At 43.3% G+C, this 24,538-nt stretch overlaps 1 protein-coding gene across 5 annotated transcripts in view; it reads left to right on the plus strand.

Moving 5' to 3' along the window:
• Positions 1-24,538, plus strand: part of LOC147120208 (protein boule-like) — a 145,600-nt gene that overhangs the window by 29,435 nt on the left and 91,627 nt on the right. For all 5 annotated transcript variants that reach the window (XM_085985798.1, XM_085985797.1, XM_085985801.1 and 2 more), the window contains exons 4-5: positions 11,652-11,706; positions 21,706-21,781. In XM_085985798.1, coding sequence (XP_085841924.1) covers positions 11,652-11,706; positions 21,706-21,781 — 131 coding nt within the window. The remainder of the gene's footprint in view (positions 1-11,651; positions 11,707-21,705; positions 21,782-24,538) is intronic.

Genomic DNA, 24,538 nt, shown 5'->3' on the forward strand with positions numbered 1-24,538 from the left:
GATCTATCCAGGCATCTGAAGTGCATCTTCAGCAAACCGATGGTCTGCTCGATTATGGCTCTGGTGGACATGTGGCTGTCATAGCTCTCCTCAGCTTCGTTGAATGGGCTCCTCAACGGCGTCATTAGCCACGTCTTCAGGGGATAGCCCTTGTCTCCAAGTAGCCATCCATTAAGTTGGTCTGGTGGACTGAATAGCGGAGGCACACTAGACTGGCGCAGTATGAAGGAGTCATGGCAACTGCCAGGGTACTTGGCACAAACATGCAATATTTCCTCCTTGTGGTCACACACCAGCTGAACGTTAAGGGAGTGGAAGCCCTTGCGGTTGACAAAAATACCTGGATTGCGATGGGGTGCCTTAAGGGCCACGTGTGCAGTCAATGATGCCCTGCACCCTTGGAAAGCCTGCCAGATTAGCTAATCCAACCGCACGCGCCGTGACACTTGCTTGATCCTTGGTGAAATGGATGTGATTGTGCGCGATGGCAAAGATGGCATCGGTTACCTGCGTGATGCAAGTGTGTGCGGCCACCTGGGAGATGCCGCTGATGTCTGCTGCTGATCCCTGGAATGAGCCTGAGGCAAAAAAGTTGAGTGCGGTGGTAACTTTGACGGCCACTGGTAAGGGTTGTCCACCTAGTCCTCTGGCCTGCAGGTGTTGTTGCAGCATTGCGCAGATGTCACCCACTACCTCTCACGAAAGTCGGAGCCGCCTTTGGCACTGCTGCTCAGACATGTTGAGGTAGCTGACCCTGTGTCTGTAGACCCTGTTTGGGGGGTATCTCCTGCGCCGATGGGCTTCCAAGCGCTGGCCCCTTCTGGCCTGTGCAGCTTCAGGTGGGTGAGCAGCAGCTTGGCGCTCCTGTTGTTGCTGCTGATGTTGGTGGTGCTGCTGTTGTTCCTGGTTCTGCTGGTGCCGCGGCTGGTCTTCGTCCTCATCTAATGTCCAGAAGGGAAGGAAATAAATGGCTCCCATGCTTCTGGTATATGCCTCATTTGAGGAAGCGCTCAGTGAAGGTGGCGAGAGGGGTTTCCCAGGAGGTCACACTGGAGATGGGTGTCAGGCTCCAAACTTCTAAAAGTTCCCCCAGACCTGAGACTACAAAGTCCTGCCACCTGCAAATGATGACTGATCAAATCTCTTTGTTGAGCTGCAGCTGATAGTCAGCAATCCAATTGTGCTCCCGCCAGGTTTCACCGTTGTGTTTCAGAACAGGCTTGTTTCACGTGGGAAAAGGGTTAAAATCGCAAAGGCTTTTCAAAATGGCATTATAGAGGCAATTTACTGCTTGTTAAGGGCCTTAACGGCCTATCCCGCCTCATGGAGGCAGGACGGAGACGGGACCATTAGACACGAATTAATGAAAATTGCTTGGAAGCGGGGTTGGGCCCGCACGCCAATTTTTGCAATTTTAACCCCCCACACGCCTCCAATCCCGCTTCCACGGTCCAATGAAAATCCTGCCCAAAGTGTCAAAGGCTGGTGTTGTGAGGGAGAAGTGGAAGGAGAGAGGACAAAAAGGTGATGACCTTACCATTGCTGGCCAGAACGGGGTCGGCCTCTCCAGTGGCGACGGGACCGATCACTCGGCTTGCCACAATCCTCTGGACGCGCTCCTCAACATCGCTTAAGGGTTGAAGCTGAGGCCGCCCTCCACCCATCTGTTGCTGCTGTCTCCTATTATGAGATAGCTTGGCCTGAAAGAAAAAGGACGGCGTCTGAGTAAATATACAGCCATGGTCTTGCCTGATGTGCCTCCCATAGGTGAATAGCCCTTACTGTATGCAAAGTGTGGAATGTGCATGTGTGTTTCACGAGAGGGCCATAGGTGTTGGATGAGTGTTGGGCATTGGGATTTTAAGACCCTCTGGCCATAGAGTGAGGTTGAGATGGAGATGTATTGAAAAAAAGCCACTAACCCTGACGACCCAAGTGAGGTCGTTGAACTTTTTTCTACATTGTATATGGGTCCTGGGCACCATGCTCCTGGAGGAGACGCTCTGTGCCACCTCCCTCCACATTCTTCTGTAATCGCGCGGCAAAGGCCTCCTGCCACTCTCTGGGTACAGCATTGATCTGCGCTCCACCGCGCCAACCAGAGCCTCCAAGGTCCGCTCGCTGAAGCGCTGTGCTCGCTCCCTGGCCCTCTCCATAGTTCTTGGCTGCAAGATTTAGGCACAGGTCTCTCCAGGCCTAAATTCAAGGTTCCAATGAGCAGGGTGTGGCTGGAGAGCAAGATCGACCCTTTCCTTTAAAAACTGTCTGGCGCCAGTGTGTGTGTGTTCCATCGCTAACTGATAGCACCTGCGCTGCACCCGCGCTCTGAGTTAGCGTCTCGCTCCTCGGCCTTTGTGCCTTAAGAGAGGTGCATAGCGCCTGATTTAGCGCTCCAATCAACTCCGGGGGCGATAAAAGCCGAGTTTGCAGTCGGAGGCGATAATTAGCGCCTGGCGCTAAACTTTGCGCACGGCCGACAATCGCGCCCCAAACGGGGCGATACTGAATTTTTCCCCCCATGGTTCAAAGTTGCTTGTAATTCAGAACCAATTGTGATATACAGGAAACTTTGTGTTATCCGGAGGCTAACTGTCCGGAATGCTCGAGCCACCGGCAAAAATCATGTGCCGTTTTCGTTAGTTTTTTTTCCTTCTCGTTGCTTTTTTCCTCAGCAGTCAAGCTCTGCAAGGTCTGCTGAAGCTGTTGCTAAGCTACAGAGACGCTTGGAGTGTTTAGAAGCACAGGGTTTGTTGACAGATACGGAGCTCAGAAGCTTCCGTATCTTTCAACATTAGCGCTGGAGTGTCCGGCAGTTTTGAGGGAACGGCAACAGCTCGGTCCCGTCGGTGCCGGATAGCACAAAGTTTCCTGTAATTGGAAGTCTCATAAAGGTCACTAGAATGGTTGGTCTGGGGATAAGAACAAAAACAGATTTATTGATAATGATTTAACTTTTGCTTTGGACCAAGGAAAAAATTCATCCTCTTAATTCACAATTTTTTTGGAAAATATTATGTAAATAATTAAGTGTTGCACATAGTGTAGGTCCTAAGCATGCACCTAGGATGTCATTCCCCTGGCAGGGAACCTCCTTTCACCTCCCCCACCCAAAACCGAGCTCAAGTGTGTGCTTGACCCAACTAACTGTTGTCTGTTAAGTATGTTGATGTGCTCAAATTTGTAGTTATCGCTGGACAACTGGGAAAAGATGTTCCCTGTGATTTTGTGGATGTTGGTATTAGATTATTACATTTGTTTGCTTTTTTTCCCCCCCATATTTTATCCCATTTGAAATTATGCCCCAGCATGGCATCAGGTCCTACCCAGCTAACCGCTAACCCTCATAACTTAGCATTAATTAACAAATATTTTTTACTTTGATCCTAAGTCTCGTTGCTGTGCAAGTCTGCAATATTTTTAATAATCCCAATTTTTTGCATTTCCAAATTTAGAAGGGATGCACAGGGTCGAGCTCTTCCTGGTGACTGCACACTTCATGGGTTGCAAAATTTCTCTTTTGTGTTTTGTTAGGCCGTTTTTTTAACTGGTATTGCAGTAATCTGTGTGTTACATGGGTAACACTTCTTATAAATATAAAACCAAATATCTTTTGATTCACTAGGAGTAGTGCCATGGGAGATCACCTAGTTTTAAAGAGGCCTTGACATTTGGTACCCCTAAAAGAAGCCCATTTCTGCTTCTTTGTTGGCAGGATACTGAAGTTCAAAATGTTTGCATTGGTTAAGCCATGTTCCAGAAGTCCAGGTGATGACTCCGTGCTATCTGGTTCATACAATCACAATGAGTTCCAGTTGCAAAGTTGGCTCATTTTTGGGCTTGATAAACAGTTGATGTAAATCTCAGCACTGGCATGTGATGCAGTCAGGGTAATTATGTGTGAAGTTCCTGTACTGAGTAAATAGATTTTCTATTCCTAATGGATGGAAAATATAGCCTTTGATTGATCTTATGATCACTCCTGCAAGTATTGTGAAAAGTGATCAAGGACTCTTTTCACAAAAGCTATTTTAAAGTTGTCTTTGTTCATATTCTCAGCCATGTAGAACTTTGCTTCAAAAACTGTCTGTGTGGAGTTTTCACATTCTCCCCGTGTTTGCGTGGGTTTTCTCCGGGTGCTCTGGTTTCCTCCCACAGTCCAAAGATGTGCGGGTTAGGTTGATTGGCTATGATAAATTGACCCTTAGTGTTAGGGGGATTAAATACGCGGGGATAGGGTGGGATATGTGTTGGTGTAGGGGTTACGGGGAACGGGTGGGATATGTGTCGGTGCAGGCTCGATGGGCCGAAATGGCCTCTATCTGCACTGTGGGGTTTCTGTGATTCTGTGAAGACGAGGTTTTTACAAGTTGTTAAGGCACAAGACATTTGGGCATCCATTGCTGCTGAGTGCTGTACTTGGACAGTCGTTGGCAGTTTTCTGAGTAGGCTGGGGTCTAAAGAGTAATTGAAATTATCACGCAAGAAGAAGCCATTGGGCCAATTGTGCCTGTTTGAGAAGGAAGATCTCTGAAAATTGAAGATCTGTTACTCTACCATCATTCCAAAATCCATATGACAGCCTAACTGGAGCTGTACATCCTACAGAATCAGAGAAGAATTTTTAAGAATGAGAAAAGGTCTTTAGGACCTGCAAGCCTATCTCCTTTAAAGAGATCAATCACACCTACTCACCATATCCCTCAATCCCTTTTTTTCCAGAAGCACATTTAAAAGGAGTGATACCACAATTCGGCACTGCCAACAAGGAGCGATACTCGCAGGAACTCGCCTATCTTGGAAAATCATGGGCTGCACTTCCTGGGAGTGCTGGATTGTAGAATTATCGCTTAATTGTTTCAAAGCCATTTTTCTTTCATGGAACCAATGAAGTGTGCAGCACAAAAGGAGGCCATTTGGCTGAGTGTTTTCTGGAGCAACCCAAACTAATCCTGCTGTTTCTCTATATCCCTGTATCTTCCTTTATTTCAAATGTTTACCTACTTTTTTTCTCTAAAAGGTGCAATGGCCTTTGCCTCACAGTGGCAAAGCATTCCTTGCTGTGACAATTCTCTGCATAAATAAATCTTTTCTTAATTTCTCTCCTCACTCCCTGTGATAGTTTTAATTTGATGACCCATGTTACAGATTCCCCAATTGTAAGAAATAAACTTTTCCCCATTCACCCCAACAAAATGTTTCATAATTTTAAAAACTTCTATTAAATCTCTTCTTGGCCTTCTCTGTTCCAGTGGAAAAATACTTATTTCACAAACTATTACCCTATGGATGAAAAAAAGTTCTGTTTTACTTTACTCCTAATCTTCAGAGGAAAAATAGTTCAAGACAACTAGAGTAAAAATTATATTTCCAAGGTGCTATAAATGAGGCTGGGTATCTTACCATAAGAGATCTCATACTAAGATGCTTTTGACTTTAGAAATATAACCAAAGCACTGTAGAATTTCAACACATTTTAGACTGAAGGATCATTTTGATGGAAATATTAAAGATGGTAACCCTACCAACATTTGGTTTAAGCTGTATCTTGGGACACAGGATAATGGCCATGACCACTTCTTTTATACTGGGATTTGAGAGGCTGCAGAAATTACTTAAATTGATTGTAGTGGGAATTCATTACCATTCCAACTACTAATCAGTCTCACGTTGGGTAGAGAGCTCAGAAAGTGCCATTCCATAGAGATAGCAGCTACAAAGTGATCTGTAATTTGGATGATTGACTGTCCAGACCTTCCACTCCAGAAACTGCATAGAAGGCACTTGAAAAATTTTCAGTAAGACTAAATTTCCTCCAAAACAGAAAAGTTATTTGGCGTATTCCTGCTAAAACTAGATCATTTCAGAACTATGCAGCTTGAATCCTCCCACCTGCTGGCATGAGAGCCACATAACTCAGCCTTGATGCTATGGGCAGATCAAAAGATTGATGTTTGCAGGTATTTTATGGTACCTGATACAAGATTGTTCATGAGACCCTTGTAGAACTAAACCTACTAGATGCATTGATGCCTGAAACACTTATTGAAGATTTTGCAATAAACGTAAAAGCAGAAAATGTCTTTGTAGACAACATCCTTAAAATTACAATATGATATATATTTATTGTGAACAGTTTAATGCTCCCAACCCATGTTCCCATTCAAATATTAGAGAGGAATTTCATTAAACATTTGTATTCTAGTATCATATGACAATTTCAAGAATTGAATGCAGGCATGGCACCCATCTCTTACCCTTTTCACCAGCATCTTCCCCGCAGATGTACCCATCCAAAGGTGTATGGGTTTACCCACAGATATCTTGGAACCCAAACAGAATCAAGCAACCAGTAATTCATTTCAGTTCTGTTGTTCACAGAAAATATTAACAAGCTGGTGTGGAGTTGGACAAATTCCTTATTTAGCTTCTCATTCAGCCACATGTCTCTTCTATCAATGAATTTTTAACTCAATCACTATTGAGCATACGGACCCAAGCTTCCAATTCTTCTATCTTCTCTTTCATCTCTTTAATTAGCAAGCAACATTCCCAACAATATTCCTTTCTAAGTAGTCAGATTGATGGTTGTCTTAATATTGCAATATAAACACACCATTGCTCTTCTTTCCATTTCCTTTTGTTCAGGCTGGATGCTGGTCATATTTACATAAACCAGTAAACCTACAGCAAAATCTGATGGTATATTTATTAAGGCTTTATAAACTATTAAGCTGAAGTATTTTTGAGAATTTTTTGCTGCCATCCCTGGCTCAACTAGTTCCTTTGTTCTTCACAGAGTAGTAAGGAAAAACACACTGAGTCAAAGAAGGAAAGATGAGAGGGGTACCAAAAGCTTGGTCAACAAGGTGGGTTTTTAGTAGTGTCTTGAAAGAGGTGAATTCCAGAGTGGGGCCTTGGTAGCTGAAAGCATATCTGCCAACAGTCAGGCAAAGGGTTGGAGGAAGTACAATAAGCTGGCATTAGGAACAGAGAGTTCGGGAAGGAGGCATTGTAGAGCTGGTAAAGGTTACAGAAGTAGGGAAGGGCGAGAACCTGAAGGGAAATAAACTTAAGGATGAAAATTTTACATTTGGTGAATCAGGAGCCAACATATGTTGGTGAGAACAGGGTTGATGGATGAGTGGGATTTGGTGTGGGATAGGATACAGGCAGCAAAGCTCTAGCTAGGCTGGAGTTTGTGGACAATGGGAAGGCAGCCAGGAGGACATTGGAGTAATCAAGTCTGGAGGTGACAGAGCCACGAGTGAGGGTATTGTGGAGATGGGCTGAGGTATGGGTGAAGGTAGACAATGTTACTAAGGTGGAACTAGGCAGTCTTTGTGATGGAAGGATATGAGATTAAATGTGACGCCAAGAATGCAGTCATGTTTGAGATAATGGCTGGTGAGTTGGGTAGATTCGATGGCAAGGGTTCAGAGATTGTGCTGCAGGCTGAAGATGACGGCTTCATTCTTTCCAATGTTTAGATGGAGGAAATTAGTGCTCGACCAAGGGTGGTTGCTGGACAAGCAGTCTGGTAGCACAGAGGCAGTTAAGGGATCAAGCGAGATGGTAGATAGCTAGAGCTGGGTGTCAAGCATACATGTGGAAGCTAATCCTGTTTCTATGGATGATAATGCCTTGGGGACAGCATGTGGGTGAGAAAGGACCAAAGGATGGATCCTTCGGGGGACTCCGATGTTAATGGTACAAGGGTAGAAGCCATTGGTAGGGATGTTGCGGCTACAATCGGATAAATCGGCTGATAAGTGGCAGGTAACATTCGCGCCACAGAAGTGTCAGGCAATGACTATCTACAACAAGCGAGAGTCTAACCACTGCCCCATGACATTCAAAGACATTACCATCGCCGAATCTCCCACCATCAACATCCTGGGGGTCAACATTGACCAGAAACTTAACTGGACCAGCCACATAAATACTGTGGCAACAAGAGCAGGTCAGAGGCTAGGAATTCTGCGGCGAGTGTCTCACCACCTGACTCCCCAAAGCCTTTCCACCATCTACAAGGCACAAGTAAGGAATGTGATGGAATACTCTCCACTGCCTGGATGAGTGCAGCTCCAACAACACTCAAGAAGCTCGACACCATCCAGGACAAAGCAGCCCGCTTGATTGGCAACCCATCCACCACCTTAAACATTCATTCCCTCCACCAACGGCGTAGCATAGCTGCAGTGTGTACCATCTACAAGATGCACTGCAGCAACTTGCCAAGGCTTCTTCGGCAGCACCTCCCAAACCTGTGACCTCTTCCAACTAGAAGGACAAGGACAGCAGGCACATGGGAACACCACCACCTCCAAGTCTCACACCATCCTGACTTAGAAGTATATCACCAATCCTTCGTCAGTCACTGCATCAAAATCCTGGAACTCCCTAACAGCACTGTGGGAGTACCTTCACCACACAGACTGCAGCAGTTCAAGAAGGCGGCGCACCACCACCTTCTCAAGGGCAATTAGGGATGGGTAATAAATGCTGGCCTTGCCAGTGTCGCCCACATCCCATAATCGAATAAAAACAAAGTAAAAATATAACCATGCAAGAGCAGTCCCACCAAGCTGCACAATGGAGGAGAGGCGTTGGAGGAAGACAGTGTGATAGGCTGTCAAAGGCTGCAGGGGTTGAAGGCCACGACAAAGGATAGTGCACCAGTTACAGAGAATGTTGTTCCACTGTTTTCCACTTGAACTTCTGCATTTTGATGACCAGAACACTGCAATTCCTTATCTCCCTCACTCCTTTCTCCTACAGCCTTCACAGGTTTAAAACCTAAGCTTCATAACATCTAATAATTACCTCCTGATTTATGTTCTTTTCAGTATTGATGGTGACCCATCATTAGAGGTAGTAACAACTTCCTGGAATGTAGTACAAAAAGAAAATACTGCAGATGCTGGAAATCTGAAATAAAAACAAAATGCTGGAGATACTCAGCAGGTCAGGCAGTATCTGTGAAGAGAGAAACAGAGTTAATGTTTCAGGTCGATGACCTTTTGTCAGAACTGGAAAAAAGCAGGAAATGGAACAGATTTTTATGCAAGTGTAGGGGCTGGGGAAGGGGATGAAAGAACAAAAGGGAAGGTCTGTGATAGGATAGAAGGCAGGAGAGATTAAGAGATATTCAAGGCAAAAGGAGATGGCAATGGGACAGGTTAAGAAACAAAGGATGGCTCTAGATGAAGTGTGAATTGTGCTGGCAGAATGAAAGACAGCTGCCATGTGGGAGAGAAGAAAAAAAGACAGACAAAAAGTGTGGATATAAAAAATATATATATGATAGGGGCCGGGCTTATGATCTGAAATTGTTGAACTATATGTTGAGTCCAGAAGGCTGTAAAGTGCCTAATCGAAAGATGAGGTGCTGTTCCTCGAGCTTACGCTGAGCTTCAGTGGAACAATGCAAGAGGCCGAGAATGGTGAGGTCTGAGTGGGAGTGGAGCGGAGAATTAAAGTGACAGGCGACCGGAAGCTCGGGGTCCCCCTTATGGACTGAAAGGAGGTGTTCCGCAAAGCGGTCACCCAATCTGTGTTTGGTCTCCCCAATGTAGAGGAGACCGCATTGTGAGCAGCGAATACAGTATACTAAATTGTTAGAAGTACAAGTAAATCGCTGTTTCACCTGGAAGGGGTGTTTGGGGCCCTGGACAGTGGGAAGGGGGGAGGTATAAGGGCATGTGTTGCATCTCCTGCACTTGCACGGGAAGGTGCCGGGGGAAGGGGTGTTGGGGGTGATTGAGGAGTGGACCAAGGTGTCATGGAGGGAGCGGCCTTTGGAATGCGGGGAGGGGAGGGGAATGTATTTACTTTGCTTTGACCCAGACATGCAACTCCTAACAAACATAAACAGCATGGTGTAGCAGCATTTGAGATGTATTCACCACTAGGATCTAATCACAGATAATCTTGAGTTGTCTACCCACCTGTAGAGGCCAGGAATATGCATTTGGCATTGCTGGTGTGTATGGGCCATCTCCCAGCATCATTGCATTAACTGCACAAGCAGTGCACTGCAGTGTAAAAATCATACACAGCTTGAAATACACATACACATGCGGAGCAGGCTCGAGGGGCCGAATGGCCTATTGCTCCTATCTTCTATGAAAGGAACTACCCATATGTGAATGTCGTACATCCTCATTATTAAATCTGCCCCACAGTATAAATGGGACAGTGGCCCCAAAACTTCTGAAAGGGTGGAATGCTTGTTTATTGTCCTGGGGTCAGGAAGTTAGGGCAGAATTCAGTTTCACCAGAATTCTATCCAGTTTAGGAAATCCAGCAAAATTTGTTATGGGAGGGGTAATGGGCAAAACTTCCATCCAGGCCTCCCATGGAATTCTATTCTTTACGCCCTCAGCAGAACTCTTACCAGCTGAGAGATGGTATCAGTTCTGTGACGGCCCTTTTAAAGTCCCCAGAACGGCACAAGGAGGGGATTGATTACGTTCTTTATTTCTAATCTAAACATCGGCATAGATTGAATGGCCTGTTTCTATGCTGTAAATACTTTGTAATAATTACTGCAGACGGAAGAGGACAGAACTTTTCTGAAATTCTTAGGCTCTTATATGGTTTCTTCATGACATAGAGCCACTCTGATTTTTGCAGTGCTGTTGAAACAAATGCCGCTGGTGTGCCCTTACAGGCCCACCCTGATTATGATAATGATACCATCTCCACAATTTGGGACAGTCAGCATCTGTCACTGGGCTTGCAAAATTTCCACTCCACCCAACTTACATTGGTTGAGTCAGAACATTAGAATTTCAGGGACACTTTTACTGAAGAGAATGCTGGCTGACATTAGGTGATAGTTACCCACTTTTGGTATTGTTAATACTTAGATTTTATGTGGACATTGAATGCTCAGGAAACAAAGGGTAAATTTTGTCAGACTGCTTTGGTACAGTCTTACTCGATGAGTGCAGGTCAGAGAATTTGTGTATGCAGATCAGCTCGTCCAATTCACAGCACTCCTAATTTTTCAGTGATTAAAATGAATATAAAACTCTTCATGTTTTTTATTTCTGTTTAAGCTTGCTTTTTTGTGAGTTTTTTTTGTTCTCAGTCAAAAATTGAGGTGTGATTCGAAGCAAGCCTCTTGTGTAAAGTGGGAGTATGGAAGATTACCTGACCAGGATGACAACTATATGCTGTCAAAATCTTTTTAATCAACAATGTCCCAAGTGTTTTTCTTTGTTTCATGGCAGAATATTGTCCACGGCTGTTGAAATTACATAACAAATGAAGACCATACTTATTTGGGGGAAGTTACCATTTTAAGAAACTCTGGAGAAAAGTTTTTACAGCTGGGGTAGCTTGGGAGAATGTGATTTTCAAACTATTCATAAGAAATTTCATAAGCGCGATGTTTCATCTTCTGAGCTTTTTGATTTTTTTTAAAGCTTTTATGCCGATAGCAATTCATTTTTCAGTCACTACTTTTTCCTATCCATTTCAATGGTTAGCACAAAGTTTTTCCCTGACCTAAAATTAAAATTTTAAAATAGATTTGCATCACTGTCAGATATCAATGACCTGCATCATTTTTCCTGTAAGTTCCTTAAATTTGTCACAAATACATCTAAATTAATGTTAAAATTTCTGCCCGTACTTTCCTTTAGGTATGGGTTTATTACCTTTGAAACCCAGGAAGATGCTCAAAAAATTTTACAAGAGGTAAGAGCCAATAATTTTCATTTTACAAAAATCTTGTATGTTAAAAGTGTAGTCACTCTTTAATTGTTCTCCACATGTCCTGGTTCCATCCTAATAATAATCGACCTAAGAGGAAAAAGAATTTGGAGTCTATCTCTTTAAAAAAAATCTTTTAAGGTATGTATCAAACCAGTGAAGTATTTCCTTTGTATATGACTTTATCTTTCTGTATCATATGTGTAATGCTCCCCATTGTTCATCCAGTTTTTCCCATACCTAATCAATTGGTACTGAGGCCTTTATTGCTGCTGCAGCTAAGATCATCTAACCCAGGAAAGACCAAATTGACCCTGGGACATTCCTGGCTGCATGCCTCTGGAGTATATTTTCCTAAAATATCATAGGAGAAGGTTATACCGTGAACTTAAATGGTTTCTTTTTCAACAAAATGTTTATCCCAAGTATTTTCTAAAATCTTTGTGAATGCAAAACCTGTTGTCATGAACAGTCACGATTATTACCTCCCAACAAAGTTTTCCATTGTGGCTAGTTTCTGTTTCTCACTAAGAAGACATGATTTAATGAATTAGTAAAAGCCATGGCAATAGATGTCCCTTTGTACATCGTCAAGGAAATTACTTAGCGTTCAGACCGAGTTAGTACACTGAATGTGATATTTGGACTTGTGCTGTATGTGTTTTTTTGTAAAAGCTAAGGGTCATGGTATTAAAGGTAAAATGCTGACAGGAGCAGCGCAGTGGGAGAAGAATAGAAAGCAGAGGTTAGGATGTTTAATGGTGTGCCCCAGTGTTAGCCTCTTGTTCTCTCCCCCTCATAAGAAGTATCTGTTGAAGCTATTTGCAGTATTATTCCATATTCACAACATTTAAAAGAAAATCTTATCAGAAGGAGCTCAGAAAGAAAGAAAGCCTTTCATGGCTTCAATACATCCCAAAGTGCTTTATAGCCAATGAAGCACATTTTGAAATGTAGTCACTTGTTGAAATGTAGGAAACATGGTAGCCAATTTGTGCACAGCAAAGTCCCACAAACAGCAATGTGATAATGACCAGATAAATTGTTTTTGCAATGTTGAGTAATGTGGAACCTGCATAATAGGCCAAATAGCTTTCTTCTATGCTGAAATTTCTATAATTCTGTGGTTTATGCCATCCTAAAGTTGTACAGTATTGCCCTGCATCGGACGTCTTTTTTTTGCGGGGGGGGGTGGAATTATAATTGCATGCTTCCCATAAGGGACTTGCATTGTTCCCAGTGTCACATGTCATGTTTTGGATAAAACCAAATCGAACAGACATTGATGTCCAATGGTGACCATCTGTGCAGACTAGTCTGAGATCAACTTTATTTTATGGGGAGTCACTTATTTCCTAATACATTGAAATACCAAAGAGTAGTATGGATTATATTCCATGCTTGCAACAAGGCTTTGTACCACCTTCATGCCCACAGTTTTCTTTGTAGTGGCACTACAAATGAGAGTTGTAAGATACCAATGTCCCATATTATCTTTGTGATGTGTTTGTGTGGTCGCATTCATCGAAAGCAATTTCAGTCTCCACATATAAAATAGAAAATACTTTCATCTCACAGTGGAAAATCAAATTAATAAGTCACATGGTGTCAGGTAGTCCCACCCCTTTCCCAGCTGTGCTGACTCATAACCTCACTTTATTTCCTCGATTCTTTTTCCTCCCTGTAAGCAGCAAATGTCTTTGCTGCTGCTTCCTACAGAGGAACAGTCTGTATTGTTCATTGATGTTATTTCAATTAGTTTTCCAGGCATTTCCATAAATTGTATCTATTCCCTCAACTTTTTAGTCATTCTGATTGAATTTCTCCTAGTTTCAAAAATTTGGGCAGTGTGCAATTGGACAAATAGTTTCGGACCAGCTAGCCTTTTTAAGCTGTTTATGTTCAGTCCTTGAACTTAAAAATACTCCTCGCTTTGCAGTTGATGCTAGCACCTAGTTTCAGAATTTTTGCAGAATACCACAGAACCGCTCTGGTCACTGACTCCCACAATTTTTGTCTTAGGCAACCTCCATCCAATCATGAAGTCTCAGGCTCGCTCTCGGGCTTGCAGAGATTAGCTGAACCACTGAAAAAGAACCATGAATTCTAGAAAATCCAAATTCAATTCAGGCGGCGCAGGTTAACCTGAGGATCCATTTTGGGAAGATCCACGCCCCAAATTTGAAACATAATTCAAGTAAGACTCAAACATTTGGCTAAGTGCCCCTCTCTTACCCTTCTCCCTTTTTCACTAGTTGAACTCCATTTCACTGTAGCTTGGATGACTCCGAGGGAAGGAGGCCCATGAAGAGCATGGTGCAGGCATAGTGGAAGGAGGTGGCCTTGTCAGTAAGTGCCACCTCCATAATCCCACATGACTGCTCAATGCTGGACGAAGTTCAGTGACCTTACCAGGTTGACCAAGATAAGAGGAGGTAGCCACAATTTGAACAAATGCAGTGTTATATGCATGGTTCACATTTCCACCCACCTTACCCTCCCTGTGTTGAGCACTATTTCCCACTTCCCTACAATGTCCAGGAGTGATCAAGAGACTCTTCACACCCCTACCTTTCCCTTGTAAGTGTTACTTCATTCACAGCCTAGCATGTTGGGAAGCAATGAAAGACTCACAAATGCACTTGCTGACTGACAGATGGGTTGCATTCCATATGATGACATGCAGAGTGCCTTCACACACCCTACTTTCTTCTTAAAGGAGAAAACAGACACCAACCAGAGACGGTGAACTGCTACCAATGGAGGAACCTCAAACCTCAGGCCTCAAAACAAGAGGAGGAAACTATGGAAATATCAGGTAGCATAACAGGGAACCAGTGGGAGATGAAGAAGTAGGAGGCAGGTGCCAGCTGCAGGTTGATACACTTCGTATCATCTCTCCCCAGTTGCTGCTGCTCAGATGCAATATCATAATGCATTGCCAGTGCTTAAAGCTCACAACTTGTTTTCAAAATTCATTTGTCATTGTGCAACTCATCTGCTCCTGCTAACCTCTCTTTTTGTGCCCTCCTAGGTGTGCCATGACAACGTGCAGCAACAGGACTCCTGGTCCCTTTGTTCAGCAACACCTGACTCCTGTTTATCAACCTCATCAGTGCATCTCTTCCTTGCAAGCACCAGCCCAGATACACCATACCCCCTTCCCTGTGAAGCTTAATTAGTGAAATATGGTAAACACAGAGAACTAGTATCCAAGAGGAGCTTGGGTGGAAAATGAGGAGGCAGCTGTTGCTAACAAGAGTATCAGGAGACAACTGCCCTCCACTGAGGACCCACAGATCTCAGGTATCCAGCAGATACAAGAAGTGTGCTGCCAGAGAATCAAACATGTCCAAGCAGTGGAGACAAAAACCCAGAATGTGCTGCAGACAGTGGATCACTTGGAAGTAGTCCACTACTCATATCTGCAACGCGTTGATGAGTACACAGTCAAGCAGTCAACCCTGGACCACATGGCAGCACCAGCACAATCAGTAGCAACCCCTCCAGCAGAGGATCTAAGGACATTCGTAACTTCTGGCATGATAGCTGTGACTACTGCCCCAGACGCCTTGGATGTCAGAGTAGGGAGGGCTGCAGGAATGATTTGATTGGTACCACACAATCTGCTTACTTGCTGATCAGTGGCCTGGCAGTTGTGCACATATATATTGATGCTGTTTCTCAGAACCGTGCCAGATATATGCACTCCCCCAGCCCCCTCAGATGCCTGTACACGTGAGAAAGCAGGCCACGTCCAGGCTGACCTTGCAGCAGTGCAAGGGATACATCCTGCAGGTGGTCCCTCTGCTGCCCTGAGACGAGGGCCACATCAACTCCCCGTCCCAGGCTTCAACTGGAAAACACCCGCCAGCTATCTCAGAACTTCCTGCTACTGAAAGAGCAACAATGAAAAGGAGGTTGGAGTTGAAAGGGCACATACTTGTTTGCACAAAGAGGAGGCATGCTGTTTAAAAAAAATAGTAAAGCACAGGAAATTTGTTAGTAATAAAAGAATACGAATCACTGATGGCTTAGGGAAATGTAGGGAATGCCTGTGAGAAAGAGAAGCAGAATATTTTCCAAGTGGTACTAATGATGTGCAGGTTAGGTTGATTGGCTATGATAAATTGACCCTTAGTGTTAGGGGGATTAAATACGTGGGGTTACGGGGATAGGGTGGGATATGTGTTGGTGTAGGGGTTATGGGGATCGGGTGGTATATGTGTCGGTGCAGGCTCGATGGGCCGAAATGGCCTCTATCTGCACTGTGGGGTTTCTGTGATTTCTGTGAATGGAGCAGAGCTATATGTCAACATATGAATGAGGTGTCATAGTTGCAACAGGGTAACCATGATGACAGGATGGATTTTTACAGTTGGCAAAGAGTCCTCTTGCAAATTATTTTCTCTCAATCAAGGCCATAGCTGTTTGTTGGTCTTGATCTCCTACCTCTTCCTCCTCTGGGACATTGATTAGCAGTCCTATATACAGGTAGATGGCAAACTTGTGCAGCATACAGCAGCCCACACTTCTGTGAAAGATCGTACTGAGCTATACTGGAGCACTCGTCTTGATGTATCCGGGCACCTAAAATGTGGCTTCAGAATCTCTTTGGTGTGCTCAAAGATAATCCTGGTAGCAGCATGTTTCATTGTATTAGCGTTCTTAGTCACCCAGCTGCCATCCAGACACCTGCCTTTGACTGGTTCTGGAAAGGGGCACATATTACAACATGGGTCTCATCGATGGTACCTTGCACATGGGGAAATCCAGTCACTCTGTAAATATGTGCAAGGTCCATAGGATAGATTAACTGGGCTGTTGCTACCAACAAGGCATCAGTCCCCTGCTTGATGCAGCCAAGGGCTGATAATGCAAATGTACCCTGATTCTGCCAGAAAGGAATCAGTGGCATAGAAGTTCAGTTGCGCCGTGAATTTTACTGCTGTTGGTAGAGGTGTATTGAAGGCTTGGACATGCAGGTCAGTTACTGTCTCACGAGGGAATTGCAGCCTTCTCAAATACTGCTGAATTGTGAAATTTGTAGACTCAGGTGTGGGTATCTGTGGTTGGGTGCAAGGTGCAGTCTACATATCTTTATCACCCTGCTAATCTTCATGTTCTTCTCATAAGAGGCATAGGGCCCAAGGGGAACACCATAGTCTCCAATGGTGAATTTATGAAGATATGCAGCCCCAAAGCAATGCTGAACACTGCTTAGCAAGGTTGAGGTGCAGAAAACGTATTGTGTAGTGGCATTATAAGACTGCAAAAATTTACACGGTGCCTTTATCAGTATTTCCATCTTGCTATTGCTGCCATCAACCAGTAGTGTCTCGTTTGTACAGATGTTGCTTTATTGAAATGAACCTCAGCCATTAGTGTATGAAAGTCCACAACAGTTACCATCGCTGCCTAATTTTAATCCAGTTTTGATATTGCAGGTTGCCCACAATCCTGGCAGATGATCGCCCTTTTTTTACTGATGAGGAATTGGCGCTAGGCCTTCCGACCGAATTTTCCTTCACCGCCCTCCCCGAATCTGCCACAAAATGGGCAGTAAACAGGAGGAAACTTTAGGCTTTGATCTCTTGTGTCTCTCTGTTCCTGTAACAGTCTCTATCTCTCATTCTTAATTCTTTATGTATCCCTTTTTCACTGTATGGCTGTCACACACTTCCATTGTTTTCTCTTTCTGTATGTCTCATTTGCTCTTTTTCTCACTCTGTGTGCCTTTGCTTCCATCTATATGCTCTTATCTATAAGTCTTCCAGTCTTACTCGGTCTCATGCTTTTTCCTTTCACCTTCTAAGGAGACCTAAAGTCAGTGTCTTGGCTCTGACCCTCTGATACCTGCAGAAATTTATCTCTTACAAGATTGCAAAGGAGTGAGCAAGGGTACCTGCATCTGGGAGCTCAGGTTGAGAGGGAGCAGCAAAGCTTTATCCTTCCCTCAGCCTGTGTTTGGAGTTGCTGCAATATGTGCCAATGGGAAGGAAAACTGCCCGAGGGAGATGAGGTTTGGAGCTGGAAAAGTGTGAGGGATTGGGAGCTAGGTCCTGGGGCTGCGAAGGCATGAAAAATAAGCCACGGTTCATTTTATCCATATAGGGCAGGAAGCCGAGCACTCTCAACTAATTGCTCCCTGGTAACCATTTGATTGATAATTAAAGGGCACCTGGTGCCTATGGCTAAATCAGAATGCTAGAAACAAATGGACAGCAGACATACAATTTTATATAAATCTAGTTTTGCTAAGCTGGCAATCATGTTTTGTTTGCAAATAAAACCTTATGTAACCAGCCTCTAAATGGGTATCGGCAAAATGAGTTGTAAAATGTATTTCCTTATTCAATTCCTATCCTGAGCAGGAACTACCACAGAAAGCTAAAGCACATTCTAATTGTGCTATGGCCAACATGTGTAAAGTAGTATGCTCGGCGCTATATGCAGGGCAGCCACATATTTTCATCAATAGTTCAAGAAAACTCGTCAAGGCTTCTTCGTCATCACCTCCCAAACCTGCGACTTCTACTACCTAGAAGTACAAGGACCAACACCTCCAAGTTCCCCTCCAAGTCACACACCATCCCGACTAGGAACTACATCGCTGTTCCTTCCTCGTCTTTGGGTCAAAATCCTGGAACTCCCTACCCAGCAGCACTTTGGGAGTACAGGAAACTTTTTTTATCCGGCACCGACAGGACTGGCGTGGTGCCGGTTGATCAAAAAGTCCGGATTACAGAGAGGTATACTTACCAAGGTACGAGAGCCCCGTACACGGCCACAGATCCAGGCGTCCCTGTTGCATGGCAACAGGTGCAGGAGCCCCGGTTACACGGCCACAGATCCAGGAACCCCGGTTACATGGCCACTAATATGAAGTAAAACTTACCTGAACCTACTCCTGAATTTTGCCGGTTAAGAGAGATTTCCGGTTATTTAGGTGCCGGTAAAAAGAGAGTTTCCTGTACTTTCCATCACATGGACAGCAACGGTACAAGAAGGCGGCTCACCACCACCTTCTCAAGAGCAATTAGGGATGGGCAATAAATGCTGGCTTTGCCAGCAACGCCCACATCCTGTAAATGAACAACAAAAAAAAGAAAATGTGCCTTGGTGCTGTTCTGAGTTGGATACCACATTAGATGATTGAAAACTCACTGGCCTTTGTGGCAATTTAGTAAAGCTAATTTGTATGTGGAGGTTAAATACATAAGGAGAATGTTAAATGACCTATTTCAGGTATAGTCTTAATTATTTTGAATGCAATTCAACCTCTACATTTAAAGTTCCAATGCTTCCTGCCCTGTTTATTTTTATGACGAAACAAAGCTTGGAACTTAACAGTATGTTTGTTTCTAAATTTCATTGTTTTAAAGTTAATCACTGCTGCCTCCTTGAGTCAAGGATTATATTATGATTCATAAGGATGCCCTTGTATTCAACTGGGTTTGGGAAGATCATGTGACCCAAATGGCTTCTCAATGTGTCCAGATTTCTTTAAAGGACTGTGTCACGTATGTTTTTCTTTCCTTTGGTGCCATAGTATTTTTCTGAGGAGATTGAACTACATTCAATAATAAACGGTCATTCTAACATGATATGAAAAAGTTCCCCGCTTCTCGAAAGTGTTTATGGTGGGAGTAGTATAGCTTTAAGTGCTAGAAGGGGATTGACTGTCAGTTTCAGGGAAGTTTTCAACATAAAATTAAATTACAACTAAAATTACTTGTTTTTCTCTGGTGATATGACCAAGGAATGGATCCTACTTCGTGATATTCTTAAAATTGTGACATGCTCTAAAACACAATGGGCTAGATTTTCAGTTGCTTGCGCCAGCAGTTAGCGCCTTAAGAGAAGTGATTTTCGGGCGCTATGCGTGTAGCGCCCGGGCGCAGTGCAGTTTGCGCCCCGCCCCAAATTAAGTTGCCCGTTAGCGCCGGCGCAAAGTTTAGCGGCCGCCCGGATGCGCGCGCAGAAAATGACGTCACATCCTCGTGCAACGCCCTTTGGCCGCCCCGAATCCAAACTTCAGTCGGACCGCCCCATTGTGCGGCTGGCGTCCAGAGCGTTTGTAAAATGGAACGCAACACACCCTGGGGAGCGCAAATTAAAGGGCACTCCTCCTGCACTATAAAAGGTAGTCTGCATGTGTTGTGGAAGGATCCAGTGTGTTCTGAACGGTGTATTTATGTTTCCGGCCACCACCTCCTCCTCCTCCTCCACCACCGCCAAACCGTGCGCTGCGCCCGAGCCCGGGTGTAGCGCTCTGCACCGCCGGCTTAGCGCCTAAAGATAGTAGTGGAACGCCTCTCTTAGCGCTCCACCAACCTCTTAGGGCGATTCCACTGAATTTCCGGCAACGGGGCGCTACTTTGGGGCGGGCACTAAGGCTAGCGCCCCAAAACTGTCTATACTGAAAATCTAGCCCAATGATGGAAGGATCTGCAACCCAATTCCACTTGAGCTCATTGGAGACCCATTTGTATTTTCCACCCTCCTTTAGAAGATTATATGATGGGGATCATCCTGAAACCAAACTCTTGTTTGGAATTGAAATTGATTTTACACATGCTCCTATCAACTTCACAGATAGTTTTGCAGTGTCATCCTAGCAATAGGTTGATGTTACCAGTCAGGAAATTTGCACTCTCCAAAGTATTCAAGAGTGATTTGCAAGGTATGTGAAGAAGTATTGAAAGCTAAAGGCAGATTATTTACTACTTTTGCAGTAGTCATTTTCCAAATAAAGTTCTCCACAGTTATTCTACTGTACTCCTCACAAGAATCTTCTGGGACTGCAAAAAGTCTGCATAATTTAAATTGAATGTAATGGCCTGTATTTTCCGATCCCTACGGGTATGTACATGCAAAGCGCATGCGCTGAAAACCGGCATTTCCGATCTGTCAAGAACAGATCGCACGCCTGCCCTGGAGAAGGGCCTCCATGGGCAGAGAGTTCCGCTTTCTGCAGAACCTCCGCCTGCTGAAATCACTTAAAAATCTTACGCCTGGAAAAAGCAGGCGTAAAGCCTGCTTTTACGAGCATAAGAGTTTTAAAAAAAGTTAAAAAACAATTCCCACTCATTTATAATTTAAAAATACTTTTAAAAAAGCTAAGTTTATTTTTAGCCCAGTAAAAAAAATTAAATTTGTTTAAAATATTAAATTTAATGTAATTTTAACTAATTTTAAAAACGTGATTTAAAAAAAAATTATTTAATGTTGTGATGTGTTTTTGGAGTGATCTCCATTCATACTTTTGACATGTCTAAGCTGTCAAAAGTATGAAGGGAGATTCCCTTCTCCCATTGGCTCCCCATGGCCCATGTGATCCCAGGGACGCTTGCGAACCTCCTGCGGCCCTGGGATACGTGGGCCCTGCGCATTTAGTCGTGGAGAGGCCCAGGATCAGAAATGGCTGGACCTCTGGAGCCCTTGGGTAAGGGCGTAGATTTTTCCCAGATCGGAGGCCTCCGCATGCAGGAAGTCTCACATCGGAAAATACAGGCCAATATCTTCTGAAAAAAAGAATCTGTGAAATGCCACTTTGGAATCATTAAAAGAAGTCCTGCGCAAGAATGTTCTAAAAGCCACATTCTCAATTGAGATGATAACATCTTTGATTCTAGGTGGGAGGAAAGCTTTGTTTGAGGAATAAGGGCCAAGATACCTTTGGTTACTCATGCCTTTTTTTTACATTACATGTTACTCCCATTTTATTTACCACTGATATTGAGTGAAGTTCAATCAAAAATGATATTTCATTGTAGAATATTTGCAAGTAATGGATACAGAATGAATATAATATTGCACATGATGATGGCTGACTAATGTAATTTGTTGCAGTGTGATAATAAGTTTTACAAATATGTTTCCCAAATTCATGTTACTTTTAGTTACTTTCTATAGACATTATTTCTTACAGATATGACATTAAGTTACAATATTGTGGACATTTATATCTTATCCTTTCAGGCAGAGAAGTTGAATTATAAAGATAAAAAACTGAACATTGGTCCAGCGATAAGAAAGCAACAAGTGGGGATTCCACGTATGTATACTAGATAATTCTCCCCATTGTTGGTAACTAACTCAGAGAAAGTATGCAGTGTTTCATAAGCATCAGTCATGAAAAGCATCAAAACTAGAATTCTTCTTATTTGGTCAACCTTCACATAAAAATTGGGGTGAACTAGCAGGGAGCATCTTCCTCTGAAGTTATGTTGGTTTCCAGGCAGGTAGTGGGGCAGAAAATTGGGCACAGTTAAGGCTGTTTTAAGGAATACTCTAGTCTGCTATGTTTTCTTTTAAACTGTACAAAATGTAATTAGCAACCTACTAATGAAAATCAACGTTCTCAAATCCCACATGTTGGTTTGCTTGATTTAGGAGTATGCTATTTGTCTGTAATTAATAACTCACTATTTTTTCTTAAAAATAAGAGTTTCATTTATTGTTCTTACTTGTTGCTTGTCTCCATTTTGCTTTTCCTACCATTTTGTGTAGCATTTTAGATAATTGCAGTGGCATAGTATAACATTTTCAATAAAATGACTGGACTTGCTCCTGCATAACCTATGCATGGCTATGACTGGTTTTACTGTTTCTGTTTAGCAATAATGCAGCTTTTTTGGAGAATGTCCTGATGATAAATACAAGAGGCAATAGCAGATTGAGACAGTCAAGTAGGAGTTAGCCGGTTGGGCATCTGGCAGGAGGAGGCAGTTTGGGACCTTGGTGGGAGGAAGCATAAGATCAGTAGTTGGGACTTCTTGCCATCCTCCATCTGAACAGGCCATGTACACCACAGGTTGAGTACCACTGGGTTAATGGCAGAAGAATCTGAAAAAGTATACGACTAGCCAGTATGTATGTTTAATTAATGTGCACCTGAGTGAACTTCACTGTAGTAAGTTACATTGCTTATTTGCCATCTTGCACAAAATGGGCAAATTAACAGGCATTCCCATGTCGGGTCAGCTTTCCACTTACTTTTTCATGCACAATCCAATGCATTTTGCATGTGCCATTGCACTTGGGATTACAACAATTTCTTTCGATAATTGGGGAGGTGGCAATTCTTTTCTAGTTTATACTTTTGATTGGATGCAGAACACCCCCACACCCCTGTGATACAGAAATTGGATTACCCTGATGACACAAACCCCCTTGTCCTTTCCATCTTCCCTACTTTTATTGTGTTCCCCTCCCTCATCCTTTTCCCCCATCTCTTTCCCTTCCACTCCACTCTTCTCTCACCTTCTCTCCCCTTTCCCTTCTTCTCCGCCTTCCTCTCCCCCACACAGTCGTCCTCACCCTTTGTCCTTCCTCTCTCGTCTGACTCCTCTTCTACTCCACCTAGATTTAATTATCTTCCTACCCAGAAATTGCTGCAATAACGGGTTTGGCGATGAACAACGTTAATTAGACTTTTATGCTCACCATTAACATTGCACAGTTTGCGCCGCCAATTGCTGGAATGTCGATAACAGTACGGCGATGTCAGAGTCGCATCTGGGACTTTGTGCATATCGTGCCTAATGGCTTATCTCTGACCAATTAAAGAAAAGGATAGAGAAAGAAGCAGAGCAAATGACGGAGAGGGAAATAGGGTGAATTAGAGTCAAACTAAAATATATACAGAGGAATAAAGAGATGTAACGAAACAGTGGATTGAGAGAGAGAAACAGATAGAAAGGAATAGTAAGTAAAAAATTAAAAAGTATAAGCAAGTTGTGTTTGGGAATTGCTGTATTGGTTCCTGAGAAGTTAATAAGTGAATGACAGGGTAGGTGTGTGAAATGTAAAAAGATTCTTGACCTATGAAATAATAGAACCAGCCATCTCAACCATCATAATCAGGAAAACCCTGGTGATGGAGACCTTTGAGAACCATCGGGCCAGTGACACCTTTTTCCTCTCAAGCATGCTACATTTAACACATGTTATTATCTGAAAGAAATTTATCTCATTTGTATTTGAACGAGTGACACTCTTGAGTGTCAACAGCTTTGCACCCTGAAAATTATTGCCTTCCGACACCCAACAGGAGCATGGATGGTAAGACTGGCACAAAAATACTGCCATGTCAGATAAAAAGTTTTTAAAAACCTCTAGAAACAATTCACTTCCTGCTGGAGTGAGACTCCACAGCTTCATTGTTACCTTTCTGGGCTTCCAAGGTTGAGTGTCATAAGACCATAAATCAAGTCATTAACAGGGTCCTCTACGACATTAATTACCAGACCTAAATGACTGTGACTAATTTGTAATAACTTTGTAATTCCATTAAGTTCAATGGGGAGCCTCGTGGCGAGAAGGGACTTTTATTGGCTTTGGCAAAGCTCATGGCAGAGCGCCGCAAATAGTACAGCAATTTGCAGAGAATCTGAACTCATGGAGCATCTCACTGCAAATTCCTGGCTTTTTTACAAATTAATGGCGAACGCTATTAATAATGACACATCCAGCAATTTCTGGCCCAATATATAAGCACGGAGAAGTAGTATCAGTGGAATGATGTAACAAATTATCTCATCAGGTAATGGGCAGAAGAATTAAAAGACATTAAAGAAACAAAGCACCTGTGAATACCTAAGGAAGCAAAGACTTAAAGAAAATGGGAGAGGTGGAAAACATGGGGGTCAGTTGTGAAATTAAAACAGGCTTGAAATTGGAATAGAAAATACTGACCAAGCACAATGGATCCATGTAATGTCCGTGTGTAATTGAGACACGGACTGCAGAAGTTGGTTATAACAGGTGTTTACTGAATGGAGACAAAACTGGAACTACTATACAAAGTTAC

The sequence above is a fragment of the Somniosus microcephalus genome, chromosome 4 (assembly GCF_052327205.1).
Source record: "Somniosus microcephalus isolate GS21.2 chromosome 4, FLI_Smic_1.0, whole genome shotgun sequence".
Classification (NCBI taxonomy): domain Eukaryota; kingdom Metazoa; phylum Chordata; class Chondrichthyes; order Squaliformes; family Somniosidae; genus Somniosus; species Somniosus microcephalus.